The 23,321-nt window shown below is 53.4% G+C and overlaps 2 protein-coding genes and 1 pseudogene across 3 annotated transcripts; all 3 read right to left on the bottom strand.

Moving 5' to 3' along the window:
* Window positions 1-377: 377 nt before the first annotated feature.
* LOC142004663 (olfactory receptor 6E1-like) lies at window positions 378-1,318 on the bottom strand (annotated as a pseudogene).
* A 4,747-nt stretch (window positions 1,319-6,065) lies between these two features.
* On the bottom strand, window positions 6,066-7,010 carry LOC142004558 (olfactory receptor 6C76-like). Its single transcript, XM_074982201.1, has one exon. The coding sequence runs from the start codon at window positions 7,008-7,010 to the stop codon at window positions 6,066-6,068; it is 945 nt and encodes a 314-aa protein (XP_074838302.1).
* A 7,018-nt stretch (window positions 7,011-14,028) lies between these two features.
* Window positions 14,029-20,459, bottom strand: LOC142005013 (uncharacterized). Of its 2 annotated transcripts, XM_074982692.1 has the most exons (3): window positions 19,630-20,459; window positions 15,691-15,965; window positions 14,029-15,035 (listed from the first exon to the last, which is right to left on the bottom strand). In XM_074982692.1, the coding sequence occupies exons 2-3, from the start codon at window positions 15,957-15,959 to the stop codon at window positions 14,345-14,347; spliced, it is 960 nt and encodes a 319-aa protein (XP_074838793.1). In that variant the 5' UTR covers window positions 15,960-15,965; window positions 19,630-20,459; the 3' UTR covers window positions 14,029-14,344. The 2 variants fall into 2 exon arrangements, with proteins under 2 accessions (XP_074838793.1, XP_074838792.1); XM_074982691.1 differs by lacking the exon at window positions 19,630-20,459 and having other exon boundaries at window positions 15,691-16,285.
* Between the last annotated feature and the right edge of the window lie 2,862 nt (window positions 20,460-23,321).

Here is a 23,321-nt window from a genome sequence, read left to right as displayed (position 1 = left end):
AATCAGTCAGACAAGTCTCACAAGCCAAACTCCAAATTAAATATAAATAAATAAATAACTGGATCGTGTCTGGTTAAACATCCCCTTCCTGCTCCCACATCTGTTGTTCCAAGGTTCAGTCCCTTCTAGGCATGGAAATTACCGACCAGTTCCACACCTATTCCTGGCTCATTTCATTTCAGTTGCTCTTGGGCCTGGCCGCAAAAAGGTCAATTACTGCGTCCGATTCACATCTTATTCTCGATTCCCATTGGCTCACCTGGCTGCCCGCCAAGACTTGCTGGCGGTTTTTCAGGGACCTGCTGTCTGTGGGTTTAACCCTTTCCAGGCAATTTAGGTAACCAAGTGGCTGGGAAGTCTCGTGGCCCTCACCTCCATCACAGCCGCAGACACTTAGAAAATGCTCTGCTCCAGGCATCCTTAAGGGCCGCTTTGATTTGTTCGTTCCTGAGAGCACGGATGTAGGGGTTAAAGAGTGGAGTGACCACACAGTACACCAGGGACATCACTTTATCTAAGTCCTGCACATCCTGCTGGCCTGGTCGGATGTACCTGATGGTGGAGCTAGTGTACAATATCACAACCACCAGGAGTGCGCGGAGCAGGTGGAAAAGGCCTTCTTCCTTCCCGTGGAGGACGGGGTGTGCAGGACGGTGGAAATGACAAAGACGTAGGAAGTGATGTTGAACATTAAAGTACTGAGTATGATAACCGTGGTGGAAATGGAAACCACGACCTCGATGTATCTCGTGTCCATGCAGGAGAGTTGGAGCAAGGCAGCTGTGTCGCAGTAGAAGTGGTTTATGACATTGGGGCCACAGAATGGCAAGAGCGTGACCATAAATGTTGGGGAAACGTTTATAAGAAAGCTCACCACCCAGCAGCCCAGCACTAACTGGAAGAAAACCCTGCAGTTCATGATGGTGCCATAGCGCAAGGGGTGGCAGATGGCCATGTAGCGGTCAAATGACACGACAGACCCATGGAAAACCATACAGGTCCCCAGAAAGTAGACTAACAACAGCTGAATGAAACACCCAGGGAGGGAAATGGATTTTCTGACTGTCAGGAGGCTGTAGAGCAACCAGGGTATGATGGCAGAGGTGAAGCAGATTTCTAAGACAGCAAAGTTCCTGAGGAAGAAATACATAGGGGTGTGGAGGCAGTGGTCCACCAGGGAGAAGATGACAATGATGATATTTCCCACGACGGTCAACAGGAAAAAATGTGATAGAACCACAAAGAGGGCAAGGTTGACGTGGCGGCTGTTGGACAGCCCCGAGATGAGGAACTCCACCACTGTGGTTCGCTTCTGCATTCTCCACTCAACTCTGCAGAGAAAAACAAAAACAGGTTGAACCTCTCTAATCCAAGAGAGTCCTGTGGCACCTTATAGACTAACAGATATTTTGGAGCATGAGCTTTCGTGGGCAAAGACCTGCTTCATCTGCCATGAAAGCTCATGCTCCAAACTATCTGTTAGTCTATAAGGTGACACAAGACTTCTTGTTGTTCTTCAAGCTACAGACTGACACGGCTCCCTCTCTGATACTTGTCAACCTGTACATTGATGGTTCCTTGTATTCAAGTCCAGTTTGAGACCTTAGAGGACCTGGGGGATGTTCTGGAGGCCGACATCCAGGCAGACAAGGAGGCACCGCCAGCGGCCCTTCAGGCGGCCGAAGGCCCGCTCGACCACCTGGCAGGTGTGGTTCAGTCAGACATTGAACTGTTGCTGGCTGGCGGTGAGGTGGCCAGTGTACAGGTGCATGAGCCAGGGCTGGAGCAGGTAAGCCGTGTCCACCACGAGGCAGAAGGGCACGGTGGTGTCCCACAGAGGAATCTCCCTCTGGGAGATGTAGGTCCCTGCCTCCAGCTGGTGGCACAGGCCCGAGTTCTGGAAGACACGGGTGTTGTGTGTGCAGTCGGACCATCCCACATAGCATCCTGGAAGCGGCCCCGGCTGTCCACCATGGCCTGCAAGACCATGGACTGGTAGCCCCTGCGGCTGATGTATCTTCCCCCGCTGTGGTCCAGGGTGTGAATGGGGATGTGGGTCCTGTCCAGGGCCCCAAAGCAGTTCAGGAACCCCATGGAAGCAAATCCGACGATGGCTGCGTCCAGGTCCCCGACTCAGAGGACCCTCTGGAGCAGCATGGCGTTGAGCGCACGGACCACCAGTGGGGAGGGAACACAAGCACCCATGAAGGCAAGCAGGGTACCTGAGGCCCCTTCCCCCAGGCCCCCCTCCTGAGAACCTCCCCAGGTACTCCCCCTGCCCAGCCCCTCCCTCCCAGGCTCCCCTCCCTCCCTAGCCCCACACCTGGCCCCCCCTCCCTCCCTCCCCAGCACCCCTCCCTCCCCAGCCCTATGCCCGGCCTCCTCCCCAGCTCCCCCCCCAGTGGGTGCATGCCCAGGCCTCCTTACCTCCATGATGATGGCCCCGACCATGGCCTTTCCCACTCCAAACTGGTGTCCCATGGAGCGGTAGCTGTCTGCAGTGGCCAGCTTCCAGACGGCTATTACAACCCTCTTCTCGACGGGGAGGGCGCGCCGCATCCGGGTGTCCTGGTGCCTTGGTGCGGGGGTGAGCCACTGGCAGAGCTCCAGGAAGGTCTGCCGGCGTATGCGGAAGTTCTGCAGCCACTGGTCGTCATCCCATGACCAGCTGCTCCCACCACTCAGAGCTGCTGGGGTAGCTCCAGAGGCGGCGGAGCAGCCGGCGGGGGAGGAAGAGGGGAGCCCGGTGGTCAGGGACTTCCCCGTCTGCCCCCGGGGAGGGCCCCCCCTGCCAGGAGCTGCTGGGTGGCCTCCCATGCAGCACCTAGCAGGGTGCTTGCTCCCTGGGTGACTACCTGGAAGGCTTCCAGGTGTTGCTGCTGCTGCTGCTGCTGGGAGTCCATAACTGCTGTGCGTCGGTCTGCGAGAGCATGGCTAGCGCTCTGCGGACCTCGTGCTGCGCAGGCCGGGTGTGTCTGGGAGGGGATCACGGGCTTTCCCGGTCCCTTATTTTGACAGGGAGCACTTGTGTGTGTGGACGCTCTGCGTTTCCTTCCTGGGCGGCTTCTTTCGACATTCCCCATCGCTACTTCGACGTTGAACATCGATGGCACCAGCCCCGGAGGACGTCTGGACGATACACATCGAAGTAGCCTACTTTGATGTCTCACTTTGAAATAGGCTACTTCGACATAGTGTGCTAGTGTGGACGCAGCCTGTATGTTCTTTACTCCAACATCACTGCTCTGGGTCAGGAGGAGAAGGGGCCAGGAGACAGGGAGCCATCAGAGCAGGGAGTGGGGGGTCTGAGGGGCTGGAGAATTGGGCCAGGGGGTGGGAGGTGGAGACATTGGTCCATAGGGCCGGGAGGTGGAGCAGGAGGGGACAGGGGCTAAACATTACCCACATCTATATTCTTTACCTCAACTCAAAATAAATTAGATTTTTTTTTAATGCTTTCAGCAAAAACAATCCGAAACTTTCCCCTTTTTTAGAACAAACTACAAGGACATGGGAGGGTCCCCCTCTCTTGCAGGAGGCACTCAGACAGAGGGTTCTCAGCCTTTTCTTTTATCACATCCCCACCAACATGCAGCAAATCCCACCTGTGCCCAACAAACGTGCTTGCATACGAGCTGGGGCTGGCCTCTTTGAGCAGGAAGTAGAGCAATTGCCAGAGCCTGGGCCATGGGCGGACCCTTGCAAAGCCGAGTGGCTTATATTTTGGCTGCAGCTCTCAAGGGGCAGGTTTTCAGTCCCACGTGGGGTGGCTTTGGTTTTCCACCCTGGGCCCCAGCCAGTCTAATGCTTGGCAGACCCCCCGAAACCTGCTTGCAGCCCCCAAGAGGACCCCAGAACCCCGGGTTGAGAACCACTCCTGATTTCAAGAAACATGAGTTCCTAGGCTTCCCCCATGACTGGGTTGAATTCCGAGGCCTGTTTTACACTGACAGTCAGACTCGACGATCGGTGGTTCTCTTGGGTCTTACGTCTTTTGCATCTAGCTATGCAGAGATAAAAATCACTCCTAAGAACATCAGAACGGCCACACTGGGTCAGACCAAAGGTGCATCCAGCCCAGCGTCCTGTCTACCGACCGTGGCTAATGCCAGGTGCCTCAGAGGCAGTGAAGAGAACCGGGGCTTATCTCGTGACCCCTCTCCTGTCATCCATTTCCAACCTCTGGGGCACCATTCCTACCTATCCTGGCTAATAGCCATGGACGGACCATGAATTTATCTAGTTCTGGTTTTGAACCCTGTTAAAGTCTTGGTCTTCACGTCCTCCTCTGGCGAGGAGTTCCACAGCTTGACTACGGATTGCTTGAAGAAGTCCTTCCTTTTGTTTGTTGTAAACCTGCTTCTTATTAATTTCATTTGGTGACCCCTGCTTCTTATATTATGGGAACCACTAAACAACTTCTTCTTATTCATTTTTTCCACCCTAGACCTCTATCATATTCCCACGTAGTCTCCTCTTGTCTAAGATGAAGAGTCCCAGTCTTTTTAATCTCCCTTCATATGGCACCAGTTCCAAAACCTTAAAAATTTGTGTTGCCCTTTTCTGAACCTATTCCAATGCCTATATATCTTTTCTGAGATGAGGCAACCACATCTATACGCAGTATTCAAGATGGGTGCGTACCACGGCTTTATAAAGAGGCAATAAGATATTCTCTGTATTGTTCTCTATGGCTACGTATACACTAGCCCAAAACTTTGAAATGGCCATGCAAATGGCCATTTTGAAGTTTACCAATGAAGCGCTGAAATACATATTCAGCGCCTCATTAGCATGCCAGCAGCCGTGGCACTTGGAAATTGCTGGCGGCTCATCCAGATGGGGCTCCTTTTCAAAAGGACCCCGGCAATTTCGAAATCCCCTTTTCCCTAACTGCTGTTTCAAAGCAGCGCTTCATTCTTAAACTTCAAAAATTTTGGGCTAGTGTAGACACGGCCTACTCCTTTTTCAGTGATTCCAATCATTGGGTTTGGTTTTCATACGGCTGCAGCACATTGAGTGAAAGTTTTCGGAGAACTCTCCACAATGACTCCAAGATCTCTCTCTTGAGTGGTTACAGCTTAAATTATGCCTCATCATTTTGTAGGAATGTTCGGGATGAGTTTTTCCAATGTGCTTTACTTTGCATTTATCAACATTCAGAGACTGGGCAACAAAATGGCAAATGAGAATTTTAGTTTTGTGAGATCTTTTGGTGAGATCTCCAACATACGGCTCCGGTTCAACAAAGCCCACAGGGAAGCAGAGTGTGAGAATCATGGAATCATAGAACAATAGAGCTGGAAGAGACCTAAGAAGCCATCAAGTCCAGCCCCGTGCCCAAGGCAGGACCAAACCCCATCAGATCAGCCCCGCCAGGGCTTTGTTGAGCCGAGACTTAAACACCTCCAGGGATGGAGACTCCACTACTTCCCTGGGGAGACCATTCCAGTGCTTCACCACCCTTCTAGTGGAAAAGTTTTTCCTAATGCTCAACCTGGACCTTCCCAACCGCAACTGGAGACCATTGTTCTGTGTTCTGCCATCCGTGACCACTGTGAACAGCCTCTCTCCAGCCTCTTTGCAACCTCACTTCAGTAAGTTGAAGGCTGTTATCAAGTCCCCCCTCAGTCTTCTCTTCTGCAGACTAAACAGTCCCAATTCCCTCAACCTTTCTTCATAAGTCATATGCTCCAGGCCCCTAATTATTTTGGTTGCCCTCCTCTGGACCCTCTCCAGTGTGTCCACATCCTTCCTATAATTGGGGGCCCAGAACTGGACACAGTACTCCAGATGCGGCCTCACCAAAGCCGAATAAAGAGGAATAATCACTTCTCTGCATCTACTGGCAACACTCCTCTTGATGCAACCTAATATGCCATTAGCTTTCTTGGCTACAGTGGCACACTGTTGACTCATGTCCAGCTTCTCATCCACTACAACTCCCCGGTCCTTTTCTGCAGAACCACTACTAAGCCAGTTGGACCCCAGCCTGTAACAACGCTAAATGAGCTCACTGACCATCCAGGTTCTGTCTGCACCTGCCTTGTCACAGTTGGGAATTTTCATGTGTGCCCTGCGCACATTGAAAACGCTCTCACGCAGACATCCTTCAGGGCTTGTTTGACTTGCTCGTTCCGGAGCGCGTAGATGTAGGGGTTAAACAGTTGGGCCACAACCGAGAAGAAAAAGGCCACAAATTTGTCGAACTCTTCGGCGCCCCGTTGACTCTTACGAACGTACCTGAAGATGGAGCTGCTGTACAGTATCACCACAACCAAGAGGTGAGCGGAGCAGGTGGAAAAGGCCTTTTTCCTTCCCGACCTGGAGGGGATGCGCAGGATTGTGGTGATGATGCAGCCGTAGGAAACGACGGTGACAATGAAATTTCCAAGGATGAGACCGGAAGTTGACAGCATGAGCATGACCTCGATGTGTCCCGTGTCCGTGCAGGAGAGCTGGAGCAAGGCAGCTGTGTCGCAGTAGAAGTGGTTTATGACATTGGGGCCACAGAAGGGCACCAGTACGGCCATAAACGCCGGAGGGAACATTATCAGAAGACTCATCCCCCAGCAGCCCAGCACTAACTGGAAGCAGACCCTGCTGTTCATGATGCTGCTGTAATGCAAAGGCCGGCAGATGGCCACGTAGCGGTCAAAGGACATCATTCCCACATGGAAAAATATACAGGATCCCAGGACAAAGAACAACAACAGCTGAAGGAAACAGCCAGGGGGGGAAATGGATTTTATCTCAGTCAGGAGGCTGTAGAGGAACCGGGGCATGATGACAAAACTGAAGCAGATTTCCAGGACGGAGAAGTTCCGGAGGAAGAAATACATGGGGCTTTGGAGGCGATGGTCCACCAGGGAGAGGGTGACCACAACGGCATTGCCCATCACTGTAAAGAAGAAGACAAGCGACAGAACCACAAACAGGATGAGGTTGACGTGGTGGTTGTCGGAAAGTCCAAAGATGATGAATTCCACCACTGGGGTCTGGTTGTTCATTCTTTGCTCACCTGTGAAGGAAAAAAAACAACCAAACAAAGACCACCAGGTCAAAACCAGCACCGGCAGGCCGATCAAGACAGAACGTGTGCAGGAGAATTTTGCATGTAAACGGAGCTAATCTCATCCCTGGGAGATGTGCCCCCAGTGGGTTTGGGAATGGGATGACCTTGACAGAACATCTGGAAGGAAGACCAGAATCTCTTCAAAAAGACCCAGCATGAGTTTTTAACACTTCCAGGGACAGAAAATCGAATCCAAGACTTGGAAATGTCTCCCAAAGGCTAAAGTCCTCACCATGAAAGTTTTGTTTTGTTTTCTTTTGGGTCACTGGTAAAAATAATATAGGCTGAACCTCTCTAGTGTGACACCCTCAGCCCCTGGCTGCTCCCAGATGAGAGGATTTGCTGGACAATGGGAGGTCAATATTGTCTAGCAGCTTTACCAAGACTTCCATGGCTGACTGGGCCCTTAGAAGGCATTTGGGGGTAAATTATAGCTAAATAACGTCACAGAACGCTGAGATCCAGAACTATTAACTATGTGTCATTCTAGTTTCTTAATCACAATGTCAAACAAAAATCGTTCCTGTCATTAAAAAGGAGGAACAAAGAGGATCTGGGGAATTAGAGACTAGAACGCCAGATGTTGATACCTGGAAAGATACCAAACCAAACTATTGGACAAATCAAGTTGCAAATGCCTAGAACATGACAGGGATTTCAGTGACAGCTAACATGGATTTTTCTAGGAGCAGTCAAGCTAAACCAATCGAATTTCCTTCCTCCCTGTGGTTATGGATGGGGTGCTTGATTAGGAATCATAGAATCATAGAACAATAGAGCTGGAAGAGACCTAAAAAAGCCATCGAGTCCAGCCCCCTGCTCTAAGCAGGAGCAAACCCATCAGATCAGCCCTGCCAGGGCTTTGTCGAGGCGAGACTTAAACACCTCCAGGGATGGAGACTCCACTCCTGCCCTGGGGAGACCATTCCAGGGCTTCACCACCCTCCTAGTGCAAAAGTTTTTCCTAATGTTCAACCTGGACCTTCCCAGCCGCAACCTGAGACCCTTGTTCTGTGTTCTGCTATTGATGCTTTTTTAAGGTGTTGGACGTGGTCCTGCATGACAGTCTCATAAGCAAACGGCAGCCCCCACCCAGCTGAACAAAGACTATCTCACTGTGACACCCCCTTCCAAACCAGCCTCCCTCCCTGAGAGCACCGAATGCGTATTTCCCCTGTCACTTCCAGAGACAGAGACTGGCAGGAAGATAAATCGTTTTCCTGCCCCTGAAAACAACATCACCGGGTTCTGAAGCCCCACGGAAGTGAAGGGGAGACGCTCCAATTTCCCCACAAACCCTTGCTTCTGCCTGGCTGGGGAGTCGGCCAGGCATTGCTCAGACACAGGGACGCCCAAAGTAGGGAAGCCCTCGTTGGGGGGTGAAATTTCATAAGGAGGGAGCAGCACGATGTGCTGCTGGCTCTCAGGATCACCCTTCTCATTACGCATGTCGACATGTGTCACTTACCCATGCCCAGAGGTTGTTTTTTTTTTTAAATATATGAACATAGCTGAAACTTCCGTCAGCTTGGATCACGTTAGACAGGTGGTGGGGGACGACCTGCCAACGCCAGGGCCGAAAAGAGGAGCCCGATGTAAGAAGTTTGCTCACCCCTGCTCCCGTGCGACCCCCTGGTTATGAATTCGGCAGGATTTTCCCTCCCCCTCCTGCAGTTTCATTCCCTTCCCACGCTGAATCCCCCCTCCCCTTGTATTAAATCGCAGCAGGGTTATCTTTGAAATCTGCTGTTACCGGTCTGGGACCAGGAAGGTCTAATGCAAACTGGCTTTCAGTCCCTGCAGCCGAGATGTGGGTACCCAGGGCCAGAGCCAGTCCCTGGGAACAGAGCAGTTCTCTTCAGCTGGTGCCCTTCTGGCCGACAGCAGACGGACGGCTCTTTGGAGGTGTGATTTTATAAATCTTCAGCACCACACTAATGATGTATTTTACAGACACTTTCTTAACCAAACTGTCGCCTAACCCAGTGAAGTCACAAAACAAACTGGCCGTTCGGTAGCACTTTGCAGGCTAACAAAATAAGGTATCAGGTGATGAGCTTTCGTGGGGCAGATCCACCTCTTCAGATCAGGAGATTTCACAAAGTTCAGAATTCCAGAGCTGAGGCAGTGGGTCTGCCCCACGAAAGTTCGTTACCTAATACATTATTTTGTTAGCCTTTAAAAGCGCTGCCGGACGGCTGGTTTGTGTTGTGAAGCTGCAGACTAACACAGCTACCTCTCAGTGAGTCAGAAAACAAAAGAGCTGTCGTGTAACTCTGGGACTATTCACCAGTAAGTTCAGAAACTGACCCGAGAGACCTGGGATTGGCAAATGCCCATTAAATGGGTTCATTGCCACCTGACTGGCTCGTTCGCAGGTTCAGCAACCGCTAGGAGTTCTGGCAGCTCTTCCCCTTTGAAGTTAACTAGCTCCTCTTGGGAGAAAGCAGAGCCACTGAAGAGGGACGGGATGAGGTGGGGGGTTGGACACTAAGACCCAGTGGTGGCCCATGTTTTTGGGCGCCCGCCGCAAATGCCTCTTCTGTGCATGGGTAAGGAGAGCCCTGCCTGTGGGGAAGTACTTACAGAGTAGGAAAACGGAGGGCGAGGACACAAACATTGGTCAGCAAGGACGGCTGCTCTCTGCGTCACAACCGGGGCCTGGCGAAAGGCGTTGTGTTTGGGCAGATCTGGGCCCTGCACCTTCGTTTCTCAAAAGCACTACTTTCTCATCCCAGTTCCTGTGGGATAACCAGAATGAGAGGGTCCCTCACCATGCCTCAGACTTTCCCACTTTGCCCTCGGCTGCCCCAGGCAGTCCCTTGGCTTAGCAGCTGGGGGCTGCAGATCACGAGGAGGCTTCACGAGAGAAGTGCATCTGAACGCTCCTTATTGAAATATGTCCCCTGCCAGAGACCCTGATGTAAGGGCAGCGGTAATGCGTCTCCTAAGCTCGAAGCAAACCTCAAAATGTTCAGTCCCTGCAAAAGTCTTCAAAGACACGCCACTGCACACTGTGAAATCCATCCACAGCTCCCACCTGAGGCCCTGTTAGCTGGGGGACTCTAAAGAAAGGCAGCTGTTAGGTGTCACCTCGGCTCAAAACATCTGCCATTATCTTCTACCCATCCGTCTCCCTGCTCTGCAGGTTTTCAAACCCAAAGACTTCTGATTCATGCTAGGGGCGGCTGACCCCTTTCGGGAGAGCACCTTACCTTGCCTGGCTGGGTAGAGGTCTTGGTCTCAAACCACAGAATAAAAACAATAATATTAACCATCCAACTCTTCAAATCAGAGAGAGTTTTAATATCCCACCCCAGCCAGCCTGCTCTGCACACCTTCACTCAGACTCTGGGACAACGGAGACCTGAGAAAAACAAACATTTATCACACACATCCTGCAGTGGCTGGATTAAAAGACTTCAATTTCACCCTATCTATGCCCTTCTAGGTAACAGATCATGGGAGTAAGCCTGGTGTGTATCAAACAACCTCTCTCCTGCTCAGTTCTCATTTATAATGAAGGCAGCATCTGGTATCCTTGTCTCCCATTTTTGGCTGGCCCCCCCGAGACCAATTAGCTAACGAGCTCTGCTGCCAACACTCTGAAAATATCACTTCTGTGTCTTTCTTCCGAAAGTCTAGGAGAAGAGCAGGGCGATGTCGTGCCTCTCCGTTCCCTGGGGAGAAGCTAACGGGCTGTGCGTCTCCATCTCCCAACCACGCTCGTTTTATTTTCAAGACGGAGAATGGTGGCAGAATATGGGTATCACTTCAGGGGGCCGAAGATGACCATGGTGCTTCCCAGTAGACCGAGAAGAAAGCAACGAAGAGAATCTTGAGTAGGGAGATGTTTAAAATGATGCAGGGATGCGTTAACAGGAGCGTCATGAGCTGCAGCTACACGAGCAAGATTGTTTGGAAAAGCCAGGCCTTTTTCCAAAAAGCCTGCAGAGTGTCTACACCCAAAACGCACTCTTTCCCTCCGAGAGCAAAAGAACGCGGCCCTTTTCCCAGCAGCCGGCTTCCTCTCCCAGATGAGGAGCAGCACCTTTCCCAAAAAGAAGCTCGTGTCGATGCTCCGGGGCCCTTTCTTTTGAAAGAGCAGGTCCCTCCTGGGGCTGGATATTTTTAAATCCCTGGCCAATTCTTTCGAAAGAGCAGGGGCTCTGTGGATGAGACCTTTCAAAAGAAGTTTCTTCGGAAGATCTCTCCAGGGAGAACTTCTTTCAAAGGATTGCGGTAGTGGAGCCTGTTGCAAAAACAAAAAAGCAAACCGGTTTCTGGGCTGCCTTGACGAGAGTGTCGTGAGCAAGGAATGTGAAATAATTCCTTCCCCCTCACTCTGCGCTGATTAGGCCTCAGTTGGAGTACGGTGTCCAGTTCTGGGCACCACGTTTCAAGACGGATGTGGAGAAGTTGGAGAAGGTCCAGAGAAGAGCAACTAAAATGATTAACATTCTCCACTGGAACTAATTGCCTAGGGAGATACTGAAGAACAGGTTGGATAAATAGCTGACAGGGATGATCCGCATGGTACTTGGTCCTGCCCCAAGGGCTGGGAACTGGACTCGGTGCCCTCACGAGGTCCCTTCTGGTTCTAGTGTTCTGCGATGTTCAGGCAGAGGTACTGATGGACGACAAGCTGCGTAGGGTTATGGATACAAGAGTCTGGCAGAAGGAGCCAGGGCTTTTTAGACTCCAATATGGCTGAGATCTCTGATGGGAAGTGGGGTTTCCTACCATGACTGTCAACCCCTAGACCTAATGCCCACAGAGGGGAGTTCCCAGGCTTGTCTTTTGAAAGTTGGGCAGGCTTCCTTTGAGGATGAGGACAGCCCCATCACCTGTCTAACCTATCTTCCCTCATCCTCAAATCCACCCCGCACTGGCCTGGGTTCTGGCTATGTCTGTCTTTGTTACTTTCGAGAGCTCCTCAGCTCCTGGTATTTTCCCCCATGATTGTCACCAAGTCATCTCAGTCGTGTGATTGATAAGCCAAACGCCATGAGCTCCTGAAGTCCTTTATGTTCAGGTACTTTTTCCAAGCCCTTTTGTTCTTTTCAGATAGACACAGTCCAGATTAGGCCCTGCCCAGAACTGCCCCTCAAACACCTCAGCTCTCATGGAAATGAGCCATGATCTCAAGTGTGATGGGACGCTCAAACTAACTACCCAAAGTGTGCGTTTGTGTGCGGAGGAATAGCTGTATTTATTGAGAACGAGCAAGCCTGTGGCACTTTAGGGATTAACAAAGGTACTAGAACAGGAGCTTTCCTGGGTAAAACCCACTTCCTCAGATGAAAACCTTACTGAACTGGGACAACTGTAATTTGAAGCAGTGAACATTTATTGTATGAAAACAAAAAAGCCGTCAAGTAGCACTTTAAAGACTAGCAAAATGGTTTATTAGGTGAGCTTTCGTGGGACAGACCCACTTCTTCAGACCATAGCCAGACCAGAACAGACTCAATATTTAAGGCACAGAGAACCAAAAACAGTAAGCAAGGAGGACAAATCAGAAAGACAATCAAGGTGAGCAAATCAGAGAGTGGAGGGGTGGGGGGAAGGTCAAGAATTAGATTGAGCCAAGTATCACCTTGATTATCTTTGTCCTCCTTGCTTACTGTTTTTGGTTCTCTGTGCCCTAAATATTGAGTCTGTTCTGGTCTGGCTATGGTCTGAAGAAGTGGGTCTGTCCCACGACAGCTCACCTAATAAACTATTTTGTTTTGATAGTGTATAGACTAGCACGGCTTCCTCTCTGTTACTATTTATTGTATGGTGTAGCCACCAGATGGCAGCCCCAGATAACAGAGAACAAGGCCACTTTATATAGTATATATATTTTTTTAAAGCGGCCTTGTTCTCTGTTATCTGGGGCTGCCATCTGGTGGCTACACCATACAATAAATAGTAACAGAGAGGAAGCCGTGCTAGTCTATTCACTATCAAAACAAAAAAAAAAAAAATATATACATACATACATACACACACTATATAGTGTATAGACTAGCACGGCTTCCTCTGTGTTACTAAGGCCACTTTAGTTTTTGATTGTTTTCCTAGGCATCTGCCTGGTGAATACTTGACATTGGTTGGTTAGCTATGCTCCAAAGGTGTGGAGGAAAAAGGTAATAGAGGCAGATTTCTGTAAGGTGTTGGGAGGCTGAACAATGCTAACAGGACTGTTTGCTCCAAAAAGAAAAAGAGCAAAGCGTACAATGTTAAAAAATGCTAACGCACTAGCCCCCCCCACACACACACAACCTCATTCTCTCGAGTTTGGGGACATCCTTATTTTTGCTTTTTCAAACTTTTCTTTGAATATTTGACTTTTTTGCCATGTGAAAACAAGATTTACAAAGACGAGGTTTTTAAATTGTGAAAAATACGACCATTTAGCTAAAGGATGAATCAAACATGAGAGAAAAGAAAAACAGGAAAAAAAAATCACAAGACAGAGAACAGATGAGGAAATGAAAAATGTTTTAAAAAAAAGGAAGTGGAAATGACTGCTGCAAAGTAATGAATGAAACCAAAATGCACAATTAAAGTGCAACCAACAGAGAACAACCACAAACCAGACAGCTTCTAAAAGGGAAGACCCAGAATTCAACACTGTGATTGAGCCTAAAAACTGTGATGTGAGCAAAGCTGAAATTGGTCTCCTGCCATTTCGGAAGGGAAGGGATTTTGGAAATCGGGGGATGTCTTGCAAACCAGAACTCCGGTCTCCCCCAGAGCCAACGTCCAACCCAAAGAGTCCTTGGACGCCTCTGAAATTACCAGGATAGGCATTTCATTGTCACCGAGAAAGCGCTGAGGTCCACAACCCATCAAATCCCCAAGGTGTGATGGGGTGCAGGGGTCCCCCCGCACTGCACCCCGGCCGCTGGCAGGAGTGACTCTCACTCAGCAGGTACAACAGGAGGTTTATTAGGCAACAGATGTCCAGTTTCTCACAGAAGCGACAGTACAGGAGCCAGAGACAGTCCTTCCAACCCGGCCTGGGAAGAAGACCCCGAGGGGTGCCCCTCTGGGGTGTAGCTTTCCCCCTCCTCAGGCTGGCTGCCTTCCAGCTCTCCCTTTTCCTAGCCTCTAACTGCCACCCCCGATTCAAAACCCAGCTCGGCTCCTCCCTGCTCTTTGTTCAGGGCAGAGGTGTTACCTGCCAGTTGTAGCCCCAGGGTCATCCTTAGCCACTGGGAGCTGCTCTGCTTGTCTCAGACACCCAGCCTGACTCACACATGCACCCCCCCTACTCCATCACAGAAGGCCCCAGGACTGGGAGGACAAATAAAGCAAACCATGAGGAAGGAAGTTCTCCCACCTGGCACGGCAGAAAGGGTGACCTGCCCGGGAGGAGAGGTTGGCAAGCACCTGTACAGCTGGCGTGAACACGAGTGGTAGGTTAGCATGTTGGTGAGTCATCGACATCTCAGAGGAAGTTTCCCTTCCATTTTGACCCAAAACAGGCCTCTCCCACCACCAATGAACCGTAGCAAGCCAGCTTGATCGGAGATACAACGGAGGTGGTACATCAACCAGGCTCTTGTCCGGGTATCGTCCTCCTTGGCCTTTATTCTTCTCACCAGTCCCCATGGCGGTAGGGTGGGAGATGGAGCATGAAGTGTCCCTCACCCCGCACATGGGCATAGGCCAGGTACTGGAGCGGCAGCGGAGGCCCGTGGGCCGGGCCTCTGGGCACCTGCCGGCGGTCGAGGGGTGGGAACCCCTCCACGGGCTCTGCGGAGGACACCGTGCTGCCTGCCAGGCGGTGGTAGCGGTAATTCTCCTCCCGCTCGCCCCCATCTCCAGCCACCCACAGCAAGGAGGTGGCAGTGGCAGAAGGGGGCAGGGCTCTGGATGCAGGGCGCCGGAGTCTCCGAGCTGGAGCCGCCCACCAGGACAAGGTCTCCAGGTGGTTATCCGAGGGGCTGAGCATCTCCTCTTGAGGCTGGAAGAGAAGTGGGGGGATTTGGGTTACTGAGGGCACAGTGGGGCAGACCCACACATAAGGGAGACTTTGTCCCCCAGCTTCGCTCACCCCCTGCTGGCCCCGCCACCAGCGACTCAGCAGGCCAGGCCCCTGCATTCCCCCTTCCTGCCCCCTCCTCCGAGAGGCCACACCCCCCATGGCAGGGTCCCTTCCCTGCCTGCCTGGCCCCCCGATGCCAGGGGGAGAGACGCCGCTCACCCACAGGGAATTGTGACCTCAGAGCCAGCCAGGGGCTGTCCGGCTGCACTCAGGTGGGGGGGCGGGGGCGGCTCCGCTCCATTTTCCACTCCCCAACCCCCACTTCCCATGCCTGCTTCCCTCCCCCTCACAGACCCTCGTTCCAGTCCCGCACACGGGTCCCCCTCCGCCAAACTCAACCCCTTCCCGGGGACTCTCTGACCCCCCTCAAAATCAGCTCCCCTCCCCACTCCGCCGCCTGCTTCCAACCCCCGTCCACTCCTCCACCAGCTCCAGAAAATCCCCTGCCCCCAGCCTCTGCTCCCCAGCCATGCCAGGGCGCCTCCCTCTCCCCCCACCGCCCGCAACGGCCCCCAGCAAGACGGACGCTCCAGGGCCAGCCTCTGAATAGTCTCCTCTTTATTCCCCGTCACACCCGCAGTCCCTCGGTCGCCACTTCCTCGGATGCCCCAGGGCGGCCCTGCCCTGGTCCCCCTGCTGGAGCGCCGCCTCCTGGGAGACCACCCGGCTCAGCTCTGCCAGCAAGGTCTCCACCCGCTGCAGCGCGGCAAGGGACAAGCGCCGGTCCCGGTAGTGGAAGTTCTCCTTCCAGCTCCTGCCGGCCTGGGGGGATGGTGCCGCGAAGCCAGGCCGCGGGGAGCTCAGGTCTCCGGCGCTAGAGGGGGTCGCCGAGCTGGGGGCCATCGGGGTCTGAAAGGGAACAGGAGAAGGGAAAGAGAAATCACACGACATAAGGGCCGCGCCGGATCCTTCCAGCCCAGTCTCTGGTCTGCCGATATTCACCAATGGCCGCTGCCCCGGAGGAGCGCACAGACCAGGGAACCACCACATGGTCCATCCCGTCCATTCCCAGCTTCTGGAAAACAGAGACTGTGGGCACCAGCCTGGCTAACAGGCTGTGATCAAATCCCCCCCAGACCTTCTCTGCAGGTATGGAATCCCAGAACCCAGGGCTGGAAGGGACCTCAGGAGGCCATTGGGTCCAGCCCCCTGCCCAAAGCAGGACCAACCCCAACTAAATCATCCCAGCCAGGGCCTTGTTCAGCTGGGACTTAAAAACCTCTAGGGATGGCGTTTCCACCACCTCTCTAGGCAACACATTCTGGTGTGTCACCACCCTCCTGGGGAAAGAGATGTTCCTAATATCCGAGCTACACCTCCCCCTCTTGTAACTTCAGAGCATTGCTCCTTGTTCTGCCACCCGTCACCTCTGAGAACAGCCTCTCACCGTCCTCTTCAGAGCCCCCCTGCAGGGAGTTGAAGGCCACTATCAAATCACCCCTCGGTCTCGTCTGGTGTAGACTCAATACATCCAAATCCCTCCAACCTACAGACGGTCACCCCTGAAACTTCGCTGCAGGTACCCATAGACTGATCACCCCGAGACCGTCTCTGGGTCAAGCCAGATAGAAGTAAGGGCCTCCTGAGGTCCCTTCCAGCCTGGGGTTCTGGGATTCCATACCTACAGAGAAGGTCTGGGGGGATTTGATCGCAATCTATTAGGCTGGGCCAGCGTCTGTAGCCTCTGGTTATTGCTGTAAGGCCTTTTCCCCAATTCTTTCAGGAGTCTCTCAGCTCTTCTCTGGACCCTCTCCAACGTATCGACCTCCTTGAATTCCAGGTACCAAATCTGGGCACAGGATTCCAACCAGGATCCTGCCAGCGACCGATACAGAGGGGGAGATGCTCTTTCTCTCTCTCTCCGCTTGAGCCCTTTTGGTCACAGCCAATTATCCATGGAGACGCCAAATCTTTGGCAGGGTCCCTTCCCCAGAGAAAACAAGGAGACCCGCAGCATTGTCAAGACAAAGGTTTCAGTCTCTGAAGGTGCCACAGGACTCCTCATTGTTTTGGCTGAACCAGACTAACCAGGAACCCCATCACGCATTTTCCCAGGGTAAGTATCAGAGGGGTGGCTGTATCGGCAGAAACAAGGAGAAGTCGCGTGGGACCATACAGACTAACAGATTTTTTGTAGCATGAGCTTTCGTGGGCAAAGACCCACTTCATCAGATGCATGACGAAGAGGCACGTCTATTCTTCCAGGACAGAGTCCCCCACCCGCCAAGTACGGCCTAACGCCTGTCTATGCATATATTGGGTTACATCCGCTCACTAAGTCAGAAACAGAGCAAAGTTCCACGGAGCTCCTGACCCCCTCAGACAACACGCTCAGCACACCCTGCACTCCACAAGTACATCCTCCTCCAACACACACACACGCGCCCAACCGGAACCTTGAGCAAGTAACTCCTGGTCATCAGAAGAACATCCATCCTTTGAAATCCACCTTCTCAGAGGGAACAGGCCCATTTTAATCAGGTTTCTCAACCGGAAAAATCATTGACGCTATTTGGACATTTTCAAACAAAACAAAGTGTTTTCGTTCCAATTCTCAACCGACTGTTCTGCTGGGAATTGGAGCGAAAGGTGAGAAAAACGATGCACAGTCACCACGGAAATAACAAGGCCTGGCTGTGCAATTACCCACCTCCGTCAGGGGTCAGAATAAACAGGCAAAGATCTGTCCCCACCCCTGCGTCACAGACATTTCTGAGGATTCCAGCTGGCCAGGGGCTGGGAGGGGAAACTGCCGCTCTTGGAAGGTTCCCGGGACAGGAACAGTTTTCGTGGCCGGCCAGTGCTTGTGCTTGTGAACATCTTGCATGTGTTTGCATCATGCAGGCCTTCCACCAAGAGTGCATCTCTGGGCAGGCAGAGCGCCGATCAGGCCTGGGGGGGATTACACCAAGGCTCCAGCCTCGGGGAGCCCTGAAGCATCGGTGCAAAGAGAGAGAAATGGGAAGGGCCCCCAGATTTCTCTTGCCAGGCCTGCGCGTGCCCCCCGCCCACTTGAGCTGCCACTCACGATGCAGACGCCAGGTTGGCAGCACCCAAACAGCCCCCGTCTCTCCCGGTGCCAGCGGCAGGCTCCCCCGGGCGAGGAGGTGAGCTCCAGGGAGGCCCCGTTCCCCATCCCCAGCTGCCCGCTCCTCGCCTGGGAGCGCCGGGTAAGAGAGAACAGGAAACTGTGACCTCACGAGAGTCCAGCTGTGACTTCACAAGAGGCTGAGGGTGTCACGGCAGGAGGGCTCAGCCGGGAAAGGATTTCACTGGAGCCTCATCAGAGCCCAAAACGATTCCAACCGGCTCCCGGTCGGGCCCCATATTATCCCACCTCATCTGTGTCCCCCTCTGGGATCTCCCCGAGCTTTGTCACAGCCCCCCAGCCCCAGACCCCCTCTCCCCCAGGGGATACAGTCCCCTTCACCCTCCATCCTCCCCTTGCTTACTTCTGCCCCGCTGCTCCTGGCACTGCCCAGCCATGGGTCGGCCAGAGCTGGGTAAAGAGTCAACCCGCAAGCTGGGGATGGAGAAGCCCCAGGAGAGAGACAAGCTCCTAGGACCCTCCCAGCCCTTACAACACCAGGACGAGTCGGGGAGCTAGCAGCCAGAAGGTGGCATGGCGGAAAGGGAGCGGAGGGTCCCAGCCAGTCACAGGCCGAACATGGGTCACGACCATGTGAGAATCACCCAAGGTTTAGGAGGGTTTGTCCCACCCCCTCTCAGCTCTGGGGAGGTCAAACCCCAGCCACCGGCTTTAGGGGACATGGGGACCGAATGCCCTAATCACAACTCGGAGGAGCAGCCATTTAGTCTGAAGAAAAGACAACTGAGGGGTGGGGGGAACCTGACAAGAAGATACAAACGGCCACACAGAGTCACACCAAAGGCCTGTCTAACCCAGCGTCCTGTCTTCCCCCAGTGGCCAAGGCCAGGTGCCCCAGAGGGAGCAAACAGAACAGGGGATAGCAAGTGTGATGGAGTGGGGTGGGGGGGCGTGTGAGTCAGGCTGGATGTGTGTGACAGGCAGAGCAGCTCCCAGGGCTAAGGATGACCCCTGGGCTGTACCCCAGGCTGGCAGGTAACACCTCTGCCCTGAGCACAGAGCAGGGAGGAGCTGAGCTGGGTTTGAATCAGAGGCGGCAGTTAGAGGCTGGGGGAGAGGGAGCTGGAAGGAGCCAGCCTGGCAAGGGGGGAAGCTACACCCCAGAGGGGCACCCCTCGGGCTCCTCTACACAGGACGGGTTGGAATGACTGTCTCTGCCGGCTGTATTGACCCCTCTGTGCTGAGCTGGGCTCTGGCGCCTCATAAACCTCCTGTTCTACCTGCTGGGTGAGAGTCACTCCTGCCTGCGGATGGGGTGCAGAGCTCGGGGACCCTGAACCACATCACACCAAGCAATCCCTCTCCTGCCATCCATCTCCAGGTTTTGACAAACAGAAGCCAGCGACTCCAGCCATGCCCAGCCTGGCTAACAGCCATGGATGGACCTATCCTCCATGAACTTACCTAGTTCTTTTCGAACCTGTTGAAGTCCTGGTCTTTGCAGCCCCCTCTGGCGAGGAGTTCCACAGGTAGACTGCGCCTCGTGAGAAGGAATACGGCCTTTCGTTTGTTTACAACATGCTGCCCGTTCATTTCATTTGGTGGCCCCTAGCGCTTGCGTTCTGGGAACAAGTAAAAGAACGTTTCCTTATTCACCTCCTCTGCACCAGTCACCAGGTCGATAAAATCAATCATCTCCCAGCTTGGTCTCTTCTTTTCTAAGCTGAAAAATCCCTGCCTCTCTAATCGCTCTTCATATGAATCACAGAATACTAGGACTGGAAGGGACCTCGAGAGGCCATCGAGTTCAGCCCAATGGCAGGACCAAGTACTGTCTAAACCATCCCTGATGGACATCTATCTAACCTGTTCTTAAATATCTCCAGCGATGGAGATTCCACAACCTCCCTTGGCAATTTATTCCACTGTTTGACCAACCTGACAGTTAGGAACTTTTTCCTAATGTCCAACCTGAACTTCCCTTGCTGCAGTTTAAGCCCATTGCCTCTTGTTCTCTCCTCAGAGGCCAAGAAGAACAAGTTTTTTCCCCTCCTCCTTATGACACCCTTTTAAATACCTGAAAACTGCTATCACGTCTTCCCTCAACCTTCGCTTTTCCAAACTAAACAAGCCGAATTCTTTCAGCCTTTCTTCATAGGTCACATTCTCTAGACCTTTAAATCATTCTTGTCGCTCTTTTCTGGACCCTCTCTAATTTCTCCACATCTTTCTTGAACTGCGGTGCCCAGAACTGGACACAATACTCCACCTGAGGCCTAACCAGCGCAGAGTAGAGCGGGAGAATGACTTCTCGTGTCTTGTTCACAACACACCCGTTAATGCATCCCAGAATCACGTTTGCTTTTTTTGCAACAGCATCACACTGTTGACTCATATTTAGCTTGTGGTCCATGATAACCCCTAGATCCCTTTGTGCTGTAGTCATTCCTAGACAGTCTCTCCCCATTCTGTACATGTGTAACTAATTGTTCCACAGGGGCCCATTCCAAACCCAAACCGTTTTTTTTTTGTCCTTTTCTGAACCTTTCCCAAGGACGAGATCTCTTTTTGGAGATGTGGTGAACGCACTTGTACGCAGTATTTGAGATGTGGGTGTACCCTGGATTTATGCAGGGGCAATGAGATATAGTAGATTGGTGTGGAGCTGGTCTACAGAAACTAAGCCAGTCCGCACTGGACAGGGAAAGAAGGAAGGAAATAGTGAGAGAGGCAGGAGACACCAACAGGCGCTGAGCCCACGGTTATTGATGATGATGATGAATAAGATATTCTCAATCTTCTTCTTCGATGCTGATTCGAAACGATTCCCAGCATTGGGTTTGGTTTTCTGACGGCTGCAGCACCCGGAGTGACTGTTTTCAGAGCGAGGATTCTAAGCTCTCCCTCGTGAGTGGTCGTTTAGGCCTCATTTTTATGCATAAGCCAGCGGATATTTCCCAATGGGCATTTATTGCACTAAAATTCATCCACCATTTTCTTGCCCAGTCACCTAATTTTCTGGCAACTGTCTTGAGGCGCTCGAAGGGCTGTTGGCCTCCGCCGGCTCTCTTCACGTCCCCTGACAGTAGGGAAGACGCAATGAGATTAGGTGGCTGTAAGGGAGGTTGCCAGGACTCAAACCCTAATGAAAAAGCTGGGACTCAAGCAATTATTGGACATTTGTAACTGATGCTGCAAGCCCAGAGGGGCCGGCCTGCCCTGCCCTGCCCTGCCCACCACAAATTAAGCCCTGCAGACTTGGGTTAGACACTAGAAAAAATACTCTCTCTCCAGCACCCAAAGCTCTGGCCGGGACTCTCCAGGGAGGGCGTGAAGTCCCTGTTGCAGGAGGTTTCTAAGGAAGGGTGGAACAAACCCCTGCCAGGGCCGCTTGAGGGTCGCTGTGGGCAGCTGGGGTTAGCTAGCCGGGGTCCTTTCAGCCCCACAGCTCCAGGATTACTCAGCAGCAGAGACAGGCTGCAGGGCCGTGGCCACAGGAGGGCAGCAGATGCTAAGGCATGAGGACTGATCTCCCTCGCAGGATGAGCAGCCGAGCAGGAGGCGAGTGCGGCTGCATCTTCAAAAGCAACAAGCCCTCCTGGGGCACCTGATGGACTAGCGAATTTTGCAGCATGAGCCTTCCTGGGGGAAGATGCATCCGACGAGGTGGGTCTTTGCCCCCGAACGCTTGTGCTCTGGAAGAGCTGCTGGTCTGCACAGCGCCCCAGGACTGCTTGTTGTCCTAGCAGGAAGGACGGCCCAGAGAGACTCCAGCCCTGCAGGCCCGGCCGTGGTATCAGTGCAGTGCCCCATGGCGGAGGGTCACATCCCAGGGCACTGGGGCAGCACTGCCAGTGGGGGGTGGGGGGCAGACCCCTCCGCACCAGATCCCCTGCCCCACAGCACCCCATAGTGCTGCATGGGGGGTCAGCACTGGTTGGGGGGGAGGGAGAGTGCCCCCCCACTTCCCACCCTACCTCTGAATCACCCAGGCTGGGGCCCCCAGGCCTCACCCCCCAACACCCACCGCGGCCAGGAACTGTATCACGAGGAGGGCCTCTATTACACCCTGGCCTCTCCTCCCAGCTGGGAAACCCGGCGCGGCAGCCGCTTTCCTGGCCCAGCGTCTCCGGTGCCCTCCAGAGAGCTCCTCTGGCACAGCCCCAGCCACACCCCGGGGGCCCTGAGCTGCCCGCCTGGATGGCAGAGAGCAGCCTCTTCCCCTCCCTCTTGCTACAGCTGCTGCCCAAAGACGGGCCCAGGAGGCCAGCCTGGGACCTGCTCCCAGGGCCAGGCGCACAGAGCCAGGCAGGGCCCAGGCTGCGATGCGAGATGCGTCTCAGCGTGCCTGGAGGCTGACGGTTCAGGCCCAGGGGCAGAGCAGAGCCCCACTTCTTCCACTCGCTTCCCACCGCAGGGTTAAAAGCGTTTTGTGGGGTTAAACTGGGCACAGCGCCCACAGGGGACAGTCCCAGCCTGAGCGTCCTGCCTGTGCGGATTCAGAAAGGCCTTTGAGGGGCAGGCTGGGCTTAGGAAAGTCATTTTAAAGACAAGGGGGCCCCTGAGAATGAGAAAGTCAGAGGTTGTGGCCGGGGGTGAAGTTATTTCCAGCCAGAATCTTTCAGTCCCTCTAAACAGCAGCTGTTTGTCCCGGGGAAGGTGTGCTCTGCCCCAGCCCAGCCCCACAGCTGGGGGGTGGCCCCCAGCCCACTGCCAGAACCACCGAGCCTCCTCAGCAGCTGCAGAGAGAAGCCAGCTTGGGAGGCTCCACCCTGAGCTCCCCACATGCCGGGTCCGAGCCCGCCGCACGGGGGTTACGCAGGCTCTAGCTTTTCGCCGCAACGCTGAAATAAATGGAGAACAATCACCACAGCAGGTCGGCTCCCAAAGGCAAAACTTCCTCCCTCCCTGGGCTGGGTGGCCCAGCTGCCCTGCCTTCAGCAGCAAGATGTCCCGGGGGGATCTGGCCATTGCAACCCCCTATGAGGGGCCCCTCGGGGCTCCCAGGCTCTCACGCTCCGAGCAGGAGCCGTGTGGGTCTTGCCATGGCCCCGTGGCTGGGAGCTGCCCTTGGCTGTAACTCACGGCATTGTGGAGCCTGGTCCCCGACGTCTCGCCACCACCCACTTCTCCTCCGGCCTCTTCCCCCAGGCTCC

Source organism: Carettochelys insculpta, chromosome 32 (assembly GCF_033958435.1).
Source record: "Carettochelys insculpta isolate YL-2023 chromosome 32, ASM3395843v1, whole genome shotgun sequence".
In the NCBI taxonomy this organism is placed as follows: Eukaryota; Metazoa; Chordata; order Testudines; family Carettochelyidae; genus Carettochelys; species Carettochelys insculpta.
Note: the sequence above shows the minus strand (reverse complement) of the source record. Positions and strands in the feature narration are given on the sequence as shown.

Coding starts and splice junctions, on each gene's coding strand:
- LOC142004558 (XM_074982201.1), bottom strand. CDS start 7,010: ATGAACAACCAGACCCCAGTGGTGGAATTCATCATCTTTGGACTTTCC.
- LOC142005013 (XM_074982691.1), bottom strand. CDS start 16,106: ATGTGGTGGTTCCCTGGTCTGTGCGCTCCTCCGGGGCAGCGGCCATTG. Junction 15,036..15,690: donor TGGCGACCGAGGGACTGCGG/GTGTGACGGGGA, acceptor CTTCTCTTCCAG/CCTCAAGAGGAGATGCTCAG.